Source organism: Myodes glareolus, chromosome 26 (assembly GCF_982192425.1).
Source record: "Myodes glareolus chromosome 26, mMyoGla1.1, whole genome shotgun sequence".
NCBI lineage: Eukaryota > Metazoa > Chordata > Mammalia > Rodentia > Cricetidae > Myodes > Myodes glareolus.
Genome location: NC_142051.1, coordinates 11,403,712 through 11,419,739, shown reverse-complemented (window position 1 = coordinate 11,419,739; position 16,028 = coordinate 11,403,712). Strand labels below are relative to the sequence as shown.

General features: G+C 48.4%; 1 protein-coding gene across 1 annotated transcript in view; it reads left to right on the top strand.

Annotated features, from left to right (window-relative positions):
* Positions 1 to 3,923: 3,923 nt before the first annotated feature.
* Positions 3,924 to 16,028, top strand: part of Pip4k2c (phosphatidylinositol-5-phosphate 4-kinase type 2 gamma) — a 15,155-nt gene continuing 3,050 nt past the window's right edge. Inside the window, exons 1-7 of the mRNA XM_048418107.3 lie at positions 3,924 to 4,182; positions 6,572 to 6,669; positions 8,473 to 8,569; positions 9,393 to 9,536; positions 14,884 to 15,030; positions 15,214 to 15,252; positions 15,744 to 15,857. Of these exons, the coding sequence (XP_048274064.1) occupies positions 4,009 to 4,182; positions 6,572 to 6,669; positions 8,473 to 8,569; positions 9,393 to 9,536; positions 14,884 to 15,030; positions 15,214 to 15,252; positions 15,744 to 15,857 (813 nt within the window). The 5' untranslated portion in view covers positions 3,924 to 4,008. The remainder of the gene's footprint in view (positions 4,183 to 6,571; positions 6,670 to 8,472; positions 8,570 to 9,392; positions 9,537 to 14,883; positions 15,031 to 15,213; positions 15,253 to 15,743; positions 15,858 to 16,028) is intronic.

The following is a 16,028-nucleotide window of genomic DNA, read 5'->3' as shown; positions in this document are numbered from 1 at the left end:
AGACTGGAACTTCATAAAACGTACAAGACTCAGGAGTCATGGAAAGTTCTGACATTAAAAGTTGCTGGAATGGTTCTGTAAGACTTTAACAACTGCTACAGGAGAGGAGACTCTTCTGTGGAGGTGCCTGAAAAATAGACAGGGAGGTCAGAGAGAGATGGGAGGTCAGAGATGGGAGGTCAGAGATGGGGGATCAGAGATGGGAGGTCAGAGATAGGGGATCAGAGATGGGAGGTCAGAGATGATGTGAATCAGAGATGGGAGGGCAGAGATGGGAGGTCAGAGATGGAAGGTCAGAGACAATGGGAGGTCAGAGATGGGAGGTCAGAGATGGAGGTCAGAGGTGATTGGAGGTCAGAGATGATGGGAGGTCAGAGATGGGAGGTCAGAGATGAGGGATCAGAGATGGGAGGTCAGAGTTGGAGGTCAGAGGTGATTGGAGGTCAGAGATGATGGGAGGTCAGAGATGGGAGGTCAGAGATGGGGGATCAGAGATGGGAGGTCAGAGGTAATGGGAAGTCAGAGATGAAGGGAGGTCAGGGATAATGGGAGGTCAGAGATGGGAGGTCAGAGATGATGGGGGGTCAGAGATGATGGGAGATCAGAGATAGGAGGTCAGAGATGAGGAGAGATCAGAGATAGGAGGTCAGAGATGGGAGGGCAGAGATGGGAGGGCAGAGATGGGGCTTTCACCAATCTTCGCCCACGGGTATGGGCCTTTTGGTGTCACGGCCTGCTTTGGGTCATTTATACTTCTGTAACTCCTTGTTCTTGCTCCTGCGGTCTGTTGTTTACATGTCCCCAGAAAGTCACACAACAGGATATATTTTCTTCTCCTTTCTGACAAGTGATGGATCTCCTTCTTTATTTGTTTGGTTTCTAAGACAGGGTCTTACTGTGTATCCCTGGTTGGCCTGGAACTCACTATGTAGATATGCTGGACTTGAACTCGGAGATCTGCCTGCCTTTGCTTCCCGAGTGCTGGGATTGAAGGCGTGTGTTACCACATGCACAGCTGAACTTACTTTCTTACAGCGCCTCTCCGGAAGCAAGCCATTTTCCTCCCGTACTTCCCTTCTCTCTTTCCCTCCCCCATCTCTTTGTCTCTGTCTCTGTCTCTGTCTCTGTCTCTCTCTCTCTTGGGACAGGGTGTCATAAAACTCACAATTTTCATGCCTCTGCCTTCCAGATGCTGGGATTAATGGTTTTTGGCTTCCGTCCCTACTTCTTCACTTCCTGTTCATTCCTCAGTCCACACTAATGTGGTCTTTCCTTGTTTAAATCACTTTTCCCCCAAAGGCTAAAATTTATCAAGTGAAACAGGTGTTTCTCAGCTCTGGTCCTGCCTTACCTGGCTATGTTCTTCACTCATTCCTGTTAAAACACCGGCTGGGCGGTGGTGGCGCACACCTCTAATCTCAGCACTCGAGAAGCAGAAGCAGGCAGGCAGATCTGTGTGAGTTTGAGGCCAGCCTGATCTACAAAGCGAGTTCCAGGACAGCCAGGGCTACAAAGAGAAACCCTGTCTCGAAACCACCCCCCAAAAAGTTCTACTCCTCAGGTCTCTGCCCATGGCCTCCTCATCTCTGCCCGCCCTTTCTGATCTTCACTGACCTGCTTTTAATTTCTTTTTCAGATTTATCCTTGCGTGTGTGTGTGTATGTGTGTGTGTGTGTGTGTGTGTATGTGTGTGTGCGCGCACACACGCAGGTGCCAGAGGCTTTAGATCCTTCTGGGGCTGGAGTAACAGGTGATTGTGCAATGCTTGACTTGGGTGCTGCAAAACACACTTGGGTCCTCTGGAAGAGCAGTCCATGTTCTTGACCCCTGGTCAGCTCTGCAGTCCCACTAGCTATGGTCTGTCCGTCCGTGTCTCATCCCCCCCCCTGCTTTGTTGTGTAGCTCAGATTGGCCTTGAGGTTGAGATCCTCCTGCCTCTGTCTCCCAAGCACTGCGATTACAAGTACCTGCTACCATTCCTAGCCACACCAGCTTCTCCTTTTTCCTTTTGATTTATTTATTTCATGTGTATGGGCGTTTAGCCTATCTGCATGTATGTGTATGACACGTGTGCCTGGTGCCTGAGGAAGTTGGAGGAAGGCCTCGGATCCTGTGGGGAGCACATAAAGTTCTGAGTAAACATGTATTGTTGACACAGGCACAACCACGCCAGGATCTCCAGTGCCTCGGGCTCCTGGGAATGGTGAGATCTTGCCTGGGTGAGGCTCAGAAGCATGACAAAGCCTTCCTTTGGTCTAAGAACAAGTGTTTAGGACTTACTGACCAATGTGGGCAACAGTTAGCCGCTGCAGCTTCCTGCCCACAGCCGGGGACTCACTCTCAACATCCTCCTTTCCCTCAAATCTCACATTCTCCGAAGTCTTCCAAATTAACCTCGAGCTATTTATTTATTCCTGTGCCTCTTTATTTATGGTGGAGCTGGGGACTGAACCCAGGTCTCGCACGTGCTAAGCAAACACTGTATCACTGAGACACTTCCAGCCTCAGACTGTATCTGTAGATGCCATCCCCTCCTTACTGCTTTAGTTTACAATCAGTACAAATTTTTTTTTTGTTTTTGTTTTTGTTTTTTGTGACAGGGTTTCTTGTAGCTTTGGAACCTGTCCTGGAACTAGCTCTGTAGACCAGGCTGGCCTCAAACTCACAGAAATCGGCCTGCCTCTGCCTCCCAAGTGCTGGGATTAAAGGCATGTGCCATCACCACCTGGCAGTACACAAATTTTTGCAGCATTCATCATCCACTGGAATGTCTGAGTCATCCTAAGAAGCACAAAGCAGCTTAAACCACGAAGGGTCGCTAGTGCCCTCCTCCCATCTCTTACCTTATGTCTGCATCTGCCCAACTTTTCTGAAGTTACAGTCACTTTACTATTGACAACACAGCAAACTACATCGCTTTTGGTGTGCTGCACTTGGCTGGGAAGGCTTTTTAATGCGCCCCCCCCCCTCTCTTTATAAGACAGAGTTTCTCTGTGTAGCCCTTGCTGTCCTGGAACTCACTCTGTAGACCAGGCTGGGTTTGAACTCAAAAATCTTCCTGCTTCTGGCTCCCAAGTGTTTGAATTAAGGGAGTGTGGCACCACAGCCCAGCTGGACTTAGTTTTCTAAGGGCAGATCCTCTTGGAAGGTCCCTTCTCTGTGGTTAGCACTTCCTGGCTAGTCAGCATCTTTAAACTTTTAATTCCTCTAGGGTGAGAGTTTTCCTCTGCTTCAATCAGAGGAGAATCAGTCTGAAGAACGGTAGTGGGTTCAAGTTACATCCTCAACAAATACTTGTTGAATAGATGAATTAATGAACAAATTCAAAAGACACTTGGAGTCATGAGGAAAAACTTCAGGTTTCCAGATGAAGAAATGAATCAGCGGTTAAGAGCACTGGATGCTCTTCCAGAGGACCAGGTTCGATTCCCAGTGTACATGTGGATGCCAACCACCCACAACTCCAGTTCTAGGGGATCCGACGCCCTCCTCTGGCCTCTGCGGGCACTGCACTTACATCGCCTGTCAAACAACTATATATAGAAAACAATTTAAAAATATATATTTAAGTTTGCCATGTCTGTTCTTTCGCAACCCCGACTTCATGGAGGATCAACCCACACCTCCGTAATATTCACACTTGGTATGAGGATGAGACAGAGGGATAGCAAGTTTGAAGCCAGTTTGGACTCTGCAAGGAGACCCTCCTTTGGCGTTCGTCTCAGGGTAGACCTTGCTCACTAAAAACTGGACAGAACCGGAAAGGAGCACGGTCTGCACAGCGCCAGAGAGGGCCGACCCCGCATCCCCGCGAGCACCCGCGCCAGGTGACGGCCGCGCGGCCGAGGCGGGGCGGAGCCAGCCTCTCTGGCCCCGCCCCGCCCCGTCCGCGCGCCAGCGGGCGGGCCTCCGGTCACGTGACGGCTGCGCAGGTGAGCAGCGCTTCCGGGTCGGGCTTCGGAGTCGCGGCCGGCTCCCGCTTCCACTCGCTCGGGTGCGCGGGAGACTATGGCGTCCTCTTCCGTCCCTCCCGCCACCGCACCCGCGGCTGCTGGAGGCCCCGGCCCAGGATTCGGCTTTGCCTCCAAAACCAAGAAGAAGCATTTCGTGCAGCAGAAAGTGAAGGTGTTCCGGGCCGCCGACCCGCTGGTGGGCGTGTTCCTGTGGGGCGTCGCCCACTCGGTAAGAACCGGTCCGGGACCCCAGTTCCTGCCCCTCGACCTGGGTCACCTGGGTCCGGCGTCCAAAGCTCCTCGTGCTGCCACCTCTCCCCTGCCCCGGTTCCCAGCGCACCATTCCCCGGGGTCCCTCAGGCTGTCTTCTGGTTGTAGACCCTTGTCTCTCCCTCTGTCCTTTACTCCTCCCCTAGAGTTCCATCTTCTCCACCTGAAATCCAGCTCTGTTCCTTGGACTCCTTCCTGCCGGGTCCACCCTCAGGCTACAGGGACTGGCCAGAATCCGGCTCCAGCCAGAGGGACATTAAGGGGAGTGGCTCTAAAGGGTTGTTGGTGAGGTCCGGGTGCGAGAGTGTGGGAAGCGTGTCGGGGTACTACTGCCTGGCGAAGGAAGTAGTTGGATTTCCTCTCCACCTTGCTTTCTAGCCCCCAGTGCTTGACTTTCGAGCCTTGGCTTTGTCTGGGGATAGCTCTGAGCTTTTTGGATCATCTAACCCTGCTTGTCCTTTCCAGAGGCAGCATTTCAGAGAAGCCGCCCAGCTCTGACCCTAAGGGATGCACTCACTCAGGACGTAATGCATTCATACATACGGTCTTAGCTGTATCCCACTGTTGGATGGAATGATGATATTTGGTGTAAATGAAGTAAATTGTAACCAAGGGAAAGGCTGAGGAGCTGTGATCCTAGGGTCCTGTTTGTGAGTTTGTGAGCTTTGGAACCCCGAAAAGGACTCGGAAGGATGCAGCTTGGGGAGGAGGCTGAGGAGTCCAGTATCTTCCTTTCCTGAGGATATATCGTAGGAGCCAAAGCTAGTGAAGTGTAGCTGATTTTCTCCTTTCTCAGCTGGGGAGTAGGAGGCCGGGGTGGGCTTCAGCTTAACGGCGACTATTTTGGTTATCAGCTTTGAGTGGTAGTCAGGATACGGGTGTGGAGGTGTAAGGGGGTGCGGAAGACTGTCTTGTTCTTAATTTGTAACCGGAACGTGACTGGTGGTCAGTTTTCTCCCTTTTGCCTCTGCTGCTCTCTCAGCAGTGATGTCTTTAGTGAGCATTCCGAGAGGTCCTTGTGGGTAAGACTAATGGAAACAGGGCTGCTTCCCTCGAGGTCCCTTCCAGGTGACTTCCCATCCCTGTGGAACACACACACAGGGGAGGTTTTTCCTTTGGTAAGAATTGGTGGAGTTACCTGTAAGACCCGCCTCATGTTCCTTGGGTAAAATACTTTAACTTCAACGCCCCACTTCCCAGCCTGCACACACGTACCTCAAGTGTGTAGAGCAGAGAAATTCCTTGAACATATGCCTTAGCGATGATTCAGCCTGCTTAGCAGGTGGCGAGGAGGGGGCAGGAAGAGCGGTAGCTGACTTTAAGCTGGGAATCTCAAGTGGCTTTTTTTGTTTCTTTTTTCCCTGGAGAAACATGTCCTGTCCTCCTTTCTCCCGGGGACCAGAGCGGTCGCACGCTCTCCGACATGTGGGATTTAGGTTAGATCGTAAGCTTTGTTAAATAGTGATCACGGAAGGGCAGACAAGGCATTCATCTATCCATTTCATAAACAGTTCATGTGCCAGACACTGTGCTAAGCATCAAAAAGTCGGGCCATTAGGATGAGCCCTTGTCCTTGAAGAGCTCAAAGCTAGGAGGAGGGACTTATGTAAGCTGGGGATTAGAGTGCCATCGCAGATACACTATTAGAGGCAGGTAAGGGGGGCACATAGTAACCCCAAGGAGAAAGAATGACTAGGTTTCTACCCTGAATTCACGCAAGTCTGGGAACTGAGGAGAGCATATGATGCCTTTGTCCTTCCTCTTGTTGGTTGACTTCCATTTAGGGGCAGACCCCTAGCGAGTATGTATACAGTGACAGTGTTCATCTCCTCAGAGATCAGCTAGCTCTTCTTCCTTGACTTTCTTCCTAGGCCAGTGGGCATGTACTGCTGAGATCTGGGTCAGAGCTATCTGGAATGTCCTCTTTCTAAGGAGTTAGTCGGGGTATAGGGACACTGTATACAGTCAGGTGTTCCGTCCTGCTGTTGAGACCCCAGAGTCCCGTGAACTCTGCCCTTAATGCCTTTTCTTTCCCTAACAAAGCATATAGCTGTCTTGGGTTCTTGGTTTGTTTCTTCCCTAAATTTTTTTTTTCTAGAATTTCTCACAGCTTTAAAAATAGTCCTGATTGCTTGCAGGGCTTGCCAAATATAAAGTGGCTGTTGTGAGCGTGAAGTTCCTTGGGGGTGGGGGTGTCTGTCCTCGGGCAGCCCACGTCTAGGCTACTTCTCTCACTTCTTGCAGACGTGCTGCCGAGGTCGTTAGGAATGAGGTTTGCGCTGCCTGCTCTTGACTCTGGCCTAGGCCCAGCGTCTCACCACTTCCCTCCTTGTGCTTTGGCCCCTCAGATCAATGAGCTCAGCCAGGTGCCTCCTCCGGTGATGTTATTGCCAGATGACTTTAAGGCTAGCTCCAAGATCAAGGTCAACAATCACCTCTTCCACAGGTCAGTGGTCTTCCCCCTTCTCGGGGAAATTCAGAAAAGGAATGGCAGGGGGTCAGCGGGGTGGCTCAGCGGGTAAGGTGACTGCTGCCAAGCCCTGGGAGAAGAGTTCAGCATCCGGAACCCACCTGGTGGAAGGAGAGAAGTGACACACAGGCTGCCCTCTGACCTCATGAGCTTTGTGGCACACACGTACCCACACTCACACAAACTAGACAGGATTCAGGCCTGGTGGAGTACACCTTTAATCTTGGCACTCAGGAAAAAGAGACAGGCAGATCTCTCTGAGTTCATCCAGGACTACACAGTGAGACCCTTTCTCAAAAAAACAGAGAGAGAGAGAGAGAACAGGAAATAGTTTTAAAATGTTGAGTTGAAGGTTTTAGGTATAGAAGTCAATTTTTACAAGTTTTACAGTCTCATGTCCATTCTAAAGCAAAAGTTCAGTTTTGTGAAAAACAAACAAACAAATAAACATAAACATCTAAAGGCCAACAGATGGCTAAATAGGTAAGGGCTGTAGCTAACCAAGATTGACAGCCTGAATTTAGTCCCTAGGACAGACACACGCACGTACGCACACACGTGCACACATGTGTGCACATATAAATAAGTAAGTAAGTAAATAAATAAATAAATAAATGCATGTGGTACATTAATCCCAACACTCAGGAGGCAGAGACAGGCAGATCTCTGTGAGTTCCAGGCCAGCCTGGTCCACATACCAAGCTACAGGATAGCCAGGACTCCTAAGAGACCCTACCTCAAAAATAACCTATAAATAAATTAATTAATTTAAAAATTTGAAATTTAAATATTTTCAGAGTTACCTATGTTCTTATATGTGCACCTTTTGTCTTCTGGTCGGTCCATCAAATAAATACATTCGGATTCAGTTGCCTTTATCATTATCATCTGGTAGGATTCTGTGAAAAATAATTGAGACCTCTAATCCCCCTTTAGTACAAGATGACCATTCGAAATATCAGTAACACTGCCAGTTTTAGGGTATTTCTACCAAGCTTGAGATTTAAGAAATGCTACTGTTTGGATGCACAGTAAGCCCCTGTTCTTCTTAAACCATTTATCAACTGCACGACCTGTCTTAGGCAGGTCACTCGGGCACTCTGAGACAGTGTTCCTTTCTGTAGGATGTTAGCAGTGTATCCTGTAAAGCGCTTTGAGGAGCCAATCATGGTGAGAAGACAAGGCAGGAGCATCAGGATTCAAGGCCAGCCTCTGTTGCATAACATTTCGGTCAACCCTGTCTCAAAAAAAACTAAGACAACAAATAAAGTTGGGGCTGAGGAGACAGCTCAGCCTGCTGCAGAGGGCACCTGTGTCGCAGGCTCTGAGACCTGAGCCCCACTACTCACTTAAATCTGGGCATAGCTCTGTTTCCATTTTCCCAGCATTGGAGAAGGCAGAGAGAAGCGGATCCTGGGAACTTGCTGGGGGGCCAACCTATAAGAAATGCTAGGCTTTGGGTTCACTCTCAAAGCAATAAGGTGGGAGGGGCAATAGAGGAAGACACTGGACATCATCCTCTGGTCTCCATCTTTGAGCACAGAGGTGTGTGCACCCACATACTCAAGTGCACCACACACGCACACACTTGAGCACATACTCCACCCAAATAAAGACAATAGCTAACTTAGTAAATATGTAACAGGGTTTTGTGAGAATGAAATCAGACAGTAGGACGATGGTTGTAACGATTATTTATAACGTAATACTTTATAAACAACCAAGTTTCAATGAGTGTAGAGTGATTCTGTTTTCTTACTTTGAACACCTGTATTTCAGAGAAAATCTGCCCAGTCATTTCAAGTTCAAGGAATATTGTCCCCAGGTCTTCAGGAACCTCCGTGACCGGTTTGGCATTGATGATCAGGACTACTTGGTGAGAGCCTGTTGTGGGGCGAGGGTAGTCCCCAGGAACCAGAGTGTCTGTTGTGGGGTGAGGGTAGTCCCCAGGAACCAGAGTGTCTGTTGTGGGGTGAGGGTGGTCCCCAGGAACCAGAGTGTCTGTTGTGGGGTGAAGGTAGTCCCCAACAACTAGAGTGTCTGTTGTGGGGTGAGGGTAGTCCCCAACAACCAGAGAGTCTGTTGTGGGGTGAGGGTGGTCCCCAACAACTAGAGAGTCTGTTGTGGGGTGAGGGTAGTCCCCAGCAACTAGAGAGTCTGTTGTGGGGTGAGGGTGATCCCCAGCAACTAGAGAGTCTGTTGTGGGGTGAGGGTAGTCCCCAACAACCAGAGAGTCTGTTGGACAGTTATGTTTAGAGAACCAAGAGCCTTGGCTAATACCGTTGTGGGGGGGGCATCTTTGAAAATGTAATGAGACGGATCGAGCTGTCCTGGGGAGACAGGATGTATATACTTTAGAGTTTTACGTTCGGTTTCATTCAGTTATGTGTGGTAACACAGTTAAGAACGCCTGCTGAATCTCTTCCCCCGGATTTCTTGCATCTTATTTATTTATTGTGGGTGCAGGTGGCTTTAGTGAATGTGTGTTTGTGGGAATCAGAGGAAACCTTTCTGGAAGTGGTTGTGTTCTTCCACCCTGTGGGACCTGGGGATGTAATTGAGGTCGTCAGGCTTGGGAACCATTGCGACAGGCGCTACTGCAGTTTCATCCCACTCTGAGAAGCAGCTGTTTGGCCATTACCCTCCTATCTTCTAGGAAGCAGAAGGTGCACGTGCTTACAGCCGGTCTTTGTCTCTAGGTGTCCCTTACTCGAAGCCCCCCGAGCGAGAGCGAAGGCAGTGATGGTCGATTTCTGATCTCCTATGACCGCACGCTAGTCATCAAAGAAGTGTCCAGCGAGGACATCGCGGACATGCACAGCAACCTGTCCAACTACCACCAGGTCAGTCTCCCCCCGTTCCTCCTCCTGCGAGCTGTGCGGCTCCCCCAGCAGCACTTGGTCTTCTTTGTGAAAACTTAAGAGTTGCAGAAACACTCACAGAGCCTCTTCCTGCCTGCTTGTGTTTGATTTAGTAGACGTGATGTGTCCCTTCCCATTTGGCACCCATCATCTGAAGCCACCGTTTCTTTGTTTATTTTGTGTACATGAGCTTGGAGGTCAGAGGACAACTTTCTAGAGTTGGCCATCCTTCCTTCTGCCATGTGGGTTCCAGGGACCAAGCCCACGTTATCCTGCTTGGTGGCAAGTGCTCGTACCCACTGAGCCACCTCACTGGTCCCCAGGGATTGATTCTTTTTTCAGTTTATTATTATTTTATGTTTGTGGGTGTTTTGCCTGCATGTATGTCAATGTACCATGTGTGTGTATGTGCCTGGTGCCCTCAGAGGCCTGAAGAGGGTGTCAGATCTCCTGGAACTGCAGTTATAGACAGTCACGAACTGCCATATAGGTGCTCAGAATCAGCCCGGGTCCTCTGCAAGAGCAGCCAGTGCTCTTAACTGCTGAGCCATTGCTGTAGTCCCTGATACTTTTTAAATTAAACTTTTTATTTTTAACCCGAGTGTGGTGGCCACATACCTTTAATCCCAGCACTTGGGAGGTAAAGGCAGGTGGATCTGTGAGTTCAAGGCCAGCCTGGTCTATGGAGTGAGTTCCAGGACAGCCAGGGCTGTACAGAAAAACCCTGTCTCGATAAAATATATGCGTGTTTTACATTTGTTTATTTACTGGGGTGCACACATGCCACAGTGTGCTTATGGAGGGGAGGTAGCTCAGGGAGTTGGCTTTCTTCGTTTATCATCTGGGCTCCGGGGATTGAATTGAAGCTGGTAGGCTTAGGCAAAAGCACTTGTAGCTGCAGAGCTGTGGTGCCAACCCCAGCACTGGTTTGAGTGACTGGAAGTAGAGGTTAGTTACTGGACAAAGTGGCAGAGGGCACTCTAGGCAAGGGGATGGTATTTGTTAAAGCATGGATCCGTGGGCGTGTTCAGTGCTAGGAAACCGCGGGAATCCTAGTGCGGCTGGGATGTGTGCTGTTAGGAAAATTAAACTAGAGCCGAACTACGGAAGGGCCTGTGAGTCACAGAGATTCAGGGAACTGGGATGTCTGATGTTTAGAAAGGAAGGGCTGGGCGTCCAGCTCACACCCAGCATGTGTGAGGCCTACCTTCTGTCCTTAGTACCATAGACAGAAGAAGAGAGAGAGAAGACGTCTAGAATGTCCCTCTGACAGCATATAAGGGTAGGCTGGGGGGCACTGAGAGTGGAGGTGCCGATTTTAGTGTGAGAAGAGACTGAGGAGCATCTGCAGGAGAAGGCAGGGGCATGGGAGACCTGTGAGGATGCTGGGACTCAAGGCAAAGGAGCCTCCGAGTGCTCAGTACCACCTGTCAACAACAGAAAGCAGAAAGGAGCAGGCTTCCGGGAAAAGATAGTGTGGGTTTGGATGTGGCTTATGCAGTTCTTCCCGATTTCAGATGTCCATGAGATGACTAGGGTGTGGGCTGAGAATTCAGGAAAGAATAGACTAATGGTGTCATTTTAGGGGTTCTACATAAGTGAGTGCTCATTAAAACCATTCATCACCACTTAACATCACTGTGGTTTTGAAAGGAAGAATATGGACACACAAATAAAAATAAAATATTTCTTAAAAATAAAAATTTTCGTCAGGTGAGGTGGCACACACCTTTGATCCCAGCACCCGGGAGGCAGAGGTAGGCAGATCTCTGAGAATTCGAAGCCAGCCTGGTCTACAGAGTGAGTTCCAGGACAGCCAGAGCTTTTACACAGAGAAATTCTGTCTCAAAAAACCAAAAATACATAAATATAAAATAAAATATAAATTTTAAGGGACAAGTAAAGTGCCCAAGAAGGAGACTAAGTGTGGGTGGGCAGTGTGGATTATTAATGCCCTGAGTGCATCCAGAAAGACTCTCAGGACAGGAGGCCACCAGAGAGGGCAGAGTGGGTGGGGGGGGGGGACTGTCTGAGGATCAGGTGCACAGCTGAATAATCCCCGCCGGAGGAGACCGTTGAGGACTTGAGGGTTAAAATTGGATTTCAGAGATTTAGGGTATTTCCATGAATAAGGGCTTATTTATTGCTTTCATTTTTATTAAGAAAATTTTGTGACACAGGCGGTGGTGACGTGCACCTTTAATCCCAGCACTCGGGAGGCAGAGGCAGGTGGATCTCTGTGAGTTCGAGGCCAGCCTGGTCTATAAGAGCTAGTTCCAGGACAGGCTCCAAAGCTACAGAGAAACCCTGTCTTGAAAAACCAAAACCAAACAAATAAATTTTGTGTACAGGTGTTTTGCCTGCTTGTCTGTCTATGTACCACATATGTGCCTGCTACCCTTGGAGGTCAGAAGAGTAGATCATATCAGATCCCCTGGAACTGGAGTTCTGGCAGTGTGGGTTCTGGGAATGGAACTTGGGTCCTCGGGAAGAACAGCCAGTGCTCCTAATTGCTGAGCCACCTTTGCAGCTCTCTGTTGATTGCTTTTCTGAGGTTATCTTTCAAGGCAGAGAGAGGTTTTGTTTAGTTTGAGACAGGGTCCCGTGGACCCCAGGTTGGTTCTGAACCATGTAGCTGAAGATGACCTCTGATCCTCTGGACTCCACTTCCCGTTGCTGGGACTGTAGGGTGTGAGCACCACACGAGCCCTCTGCTGGCTGAGCTCATCTCCAGCCCAAGAAGTGTGTTTTAGGGGACAAAACCCAGAACCAGGTTCTGTACCACTCAGCTATACTTCTGGCCCTGAAGTACAGCTTTTCTTCTATTGAGACAGGTTTTCAGGATGGCCTTGAATTTATACCCCTCTCTCCTCAACCCCCACATTCTGGAATTGCAGACGTGTAGCACCAAACCCAGATGATAAATTTAAACTGTGGGCTGGGAATGTAGTTTATCTGGTGTAGCGCTTGCCTGGTGTGCACAAAAACGAGCACCGTCTAAACAAGGCACAGTGGCACATGCCTGTCGTCCTAGCACTCAGGAGGTGGAGGCAGGAGGTTCAGAAGTTCAAGGTCATCCTTGACTATATAGGAAGTTTGAGACCCTGTGTCAGAAAGAAATTCAAAGAATTCAAATTGCAAGCCAGGTTCTTATAATACCAGCCTTAGGGGATGGAGAGGTGTTGGTGGGGGGAGCTGCTTGTTAGTTTCCCAACCGCGCTGACTCAAAATAATCACACAGAAACTGTATTATTTAAATCACTGCTTGGTCAATCACTTAAGCATATTGCTAGCTAGCTCTTATGTCTTAAATTAACCTGTTTCTATTAATCTGTGTATCACCACGTACAAGTTTCATCCAGAGCTACATGGCTTCTCTCTGACTCTGCCTTCTCTCTCTCTCTCTCTCTCTCTCTCTCTCTCTCTCTCTATATATATATATATATATATATATATATATATATATATATATATATATATATATACACCTTCCAACCTGGCTATATTCTGTTAAGCCATTGGCCGAAAGCAGCTTCTTTATTAACAAATAAAAGCAACACATATGCAGAAGGACTTCATACACCAGAGAGGAGAGGATCAAGTGCTTATTTCATTTTAGTAATTTGACAATTATTAATATTTTATTGTTGTATCTTATGTGTACGGGTGTTTTGCTCACATGTATGTTTGTGTACCAAATACATACCTGATGCCTAAAGAGGCCATGAAAGACCTTTTGATCCCCTGGAACCTTACAGGGGTCTTACAGGTGGTTGTGAGCCACCATGTGGGTGCTGGGAATTGAACCCTGGTCCTCTTGAAGATCCATCTCTTCACCCCAAGCCTGATGACATCTGACTTGACTTAGGAAACAAAACAAAAATGTTCTGGAGAGATGGCTCAGTGGGCAGAGCACTTCCTGTCCCCAGAGCATCTGAACTCGGGTGTGGCCAGTGGCTCACAACTGTCTGTAAATCCAGTTCCCTGGCCTCCTGGGGCATTCACGCAGACACAGAAATAGAAAAGTAAACATGTGATGGCGTGTACCTTTAATCTCAGCATCTTTTATTTTTCTTTTTGGTTTTTTGAGACAGGGTTTCTCTGTAGCTTTGGAGCCTATCCTGGAACTAGCTCGTGTAGGTCAGGCTGGCCTCAAACTCAACAGAGATCTGCCTACCTCTGCCTCCCGAGTGCTGGGTTTAAAGGCATGCACCACTACCGCCCGGCTAATCTCAGCATCTTTGAGTTCAAAGCAGATCTGTGAGTTTGAGGCCAGCTTGATCTACACAGCAAGTTCTAAAACAGCCAGGGGTATTGAAACCATATTTTAAAAAACCAAAAAATAAAAATAAAAAGTGTTTATTAAAAAAAAATCCAAATTAATTGTAAGTCTCCTTGTAGACATGTTATAGGAACCTAGCCCAACAAGAAGCATTGGTTTAGATAAAATCATTTCATCAATAATCTAAGTTTAATTCCAGTTCTGTGACACTTACACAGAGTCCAAAATAAGAATAACAATACCTGGGGGCCGGAGAGACAGCTCAGCAGTCAAGAGCACTTGGCTGTTCTCCCAGAGGACCTGGGTTCAGTTCGCGGCACCCACATGGCAGCTCACAACTGTCTGTAACTCCAGCTCCAGGAGATCTGACATCTTCACACCAATACACATAAAATAAATTTAAATGAATTAATAAAAAAGAATCCCCCAGGGGCTGGAGAGATGGCTCACTGGTTAAGAGCATTGCCTGCTCTTCCAAAGGTTCTGAGTTCAATTCCCGGCAACCACATGGTAGCTCACAACCATCTGTAATGAGGTCTGGTGCCCTCTTCTGGCCTGCAGACATACACACAGACAGAATATTGTATATACAATAAATAAATAAATTTAAAAAAAAAGAATACACAGAAAAAAGAATCCCCCAAAAGTGGTAAATCTTGAGAGAAAAATAACAATACCTACCTTCCTCATGAAAAATGATAAAGGTAAGGAGGCAAAACGGCTCATTCCTGTGATCATAATGCTTAGAAGCTAGAGATAGACCCACCCCAGCCGTGAGACTCGTGGGACAGCAAAGAACGGCAGCGGTGAGATGGGGAAACGTGCTTTAAAAGTACGAGAGATTTGTAAATAGAAGAAATCAGGCAGGGCTTCAGAGGCTGGGTGGCCAGGACCATTTTTAGGGAGCTGCTGCCTCTTGACTTTGCAACCTCTGTGCTTGAGGTGTCCCGCTGGGCCCTGGAGCAGCCGTGCTTAGATTCCTGTCCCTGAGCTGTTTGCGGTTCCTAGCATCCTGTCCTTATTCCTTCCTCTCGTTTTCTTCCCTAGTACATAGTGAAGTGTCATGGCAACACGCTTCTGCCCCAGTTCCTGGGCATGTACCGAGTCAGTGTAGAAAATGAGGACAGCTACATGCTTGTCATGCGAAATATGTTTAGTCACCGTCTTCCTGTGCACAGGAAGTATGACCTCAAGGTAAGAACAGGATAACCTGGGCTAAAGGAAAGGCTACTCTTGGCCTGAGAATGCGGGAAGAGTTGGGAGGGCACTGGGTGGTTGCTACTAAAGGAGTGGTATAGATTTGACTGCTCCCCTTAGGGACAGACTGGGCTTCTGGCGGTCTCTGTTATTTCTTCTAAGTCTGTGGTCTCTCCACAGGGCTCACTAGTGTCCCGGGAAGCTAGCGATAAGGAAAAGGTAATATTCCTTGTAGGTGACACTGGATAGGGGCGGGGCAGAGGGATTGCTTAGGATAAAGAAGCCGTTCTCCATGATGAATACAGCTCGCCAGCTGTTTGTTCTTACCTTAAACTGCTGGAAGGAGAAGAGATCCTAGACTACTGATCTGGGGGGCAGCAGGGGTGGCTGTGCTGTCGCTAACATTGCTTGTTCTGTGTTGAAGGTTCGGGGATGGGGGTACCAGGTGTGAAGAGCAAAATCCTCATCTCCGTCTCTCTCTGAGCTCTGTGCTCAGGTAGCTGTCTTTACTGAGAAGGAGGAGAAAAGTCAGTCTGGAGGGTGTTGACTGCAGTCCATGAGCAGACAGTGGTGGGCGTGATGGGAGGAACAGCTGGTGGAGTCCAGGCAAAGCTGTGGGCAGCTGCTCCCTTCGGAGCCTCCGAGCTAGAGAGTCCTGGGTGGGGCAGGGTTCTCTGAGACCTGGGTAAGGGGTATATTCCCTCTTCTAGGTTAAAGAACTGCCTACTCTTAAGGATATGGACTTCCTCAACAAGAACCAGAAAGTGTATATTGGTGAAGAAGAGAAGAAAGTATTTCTGGAGAAGCTGAAGCGCGATGTGGAGGTAAGGATTGGGTGCTTCGAAGTGCCTTACTTAATACAAGAAGAAGAAATGCCTATTGTTTTTTAGAACAGTTTGCTTTTTGTCTTCCATTCATAGTACAAGGTTTTTCTTGCCTTTATTTTTGGGTTCTCTGAATGGGGGTTGCAGATGAAATAGGGAAAATCCCTAGTG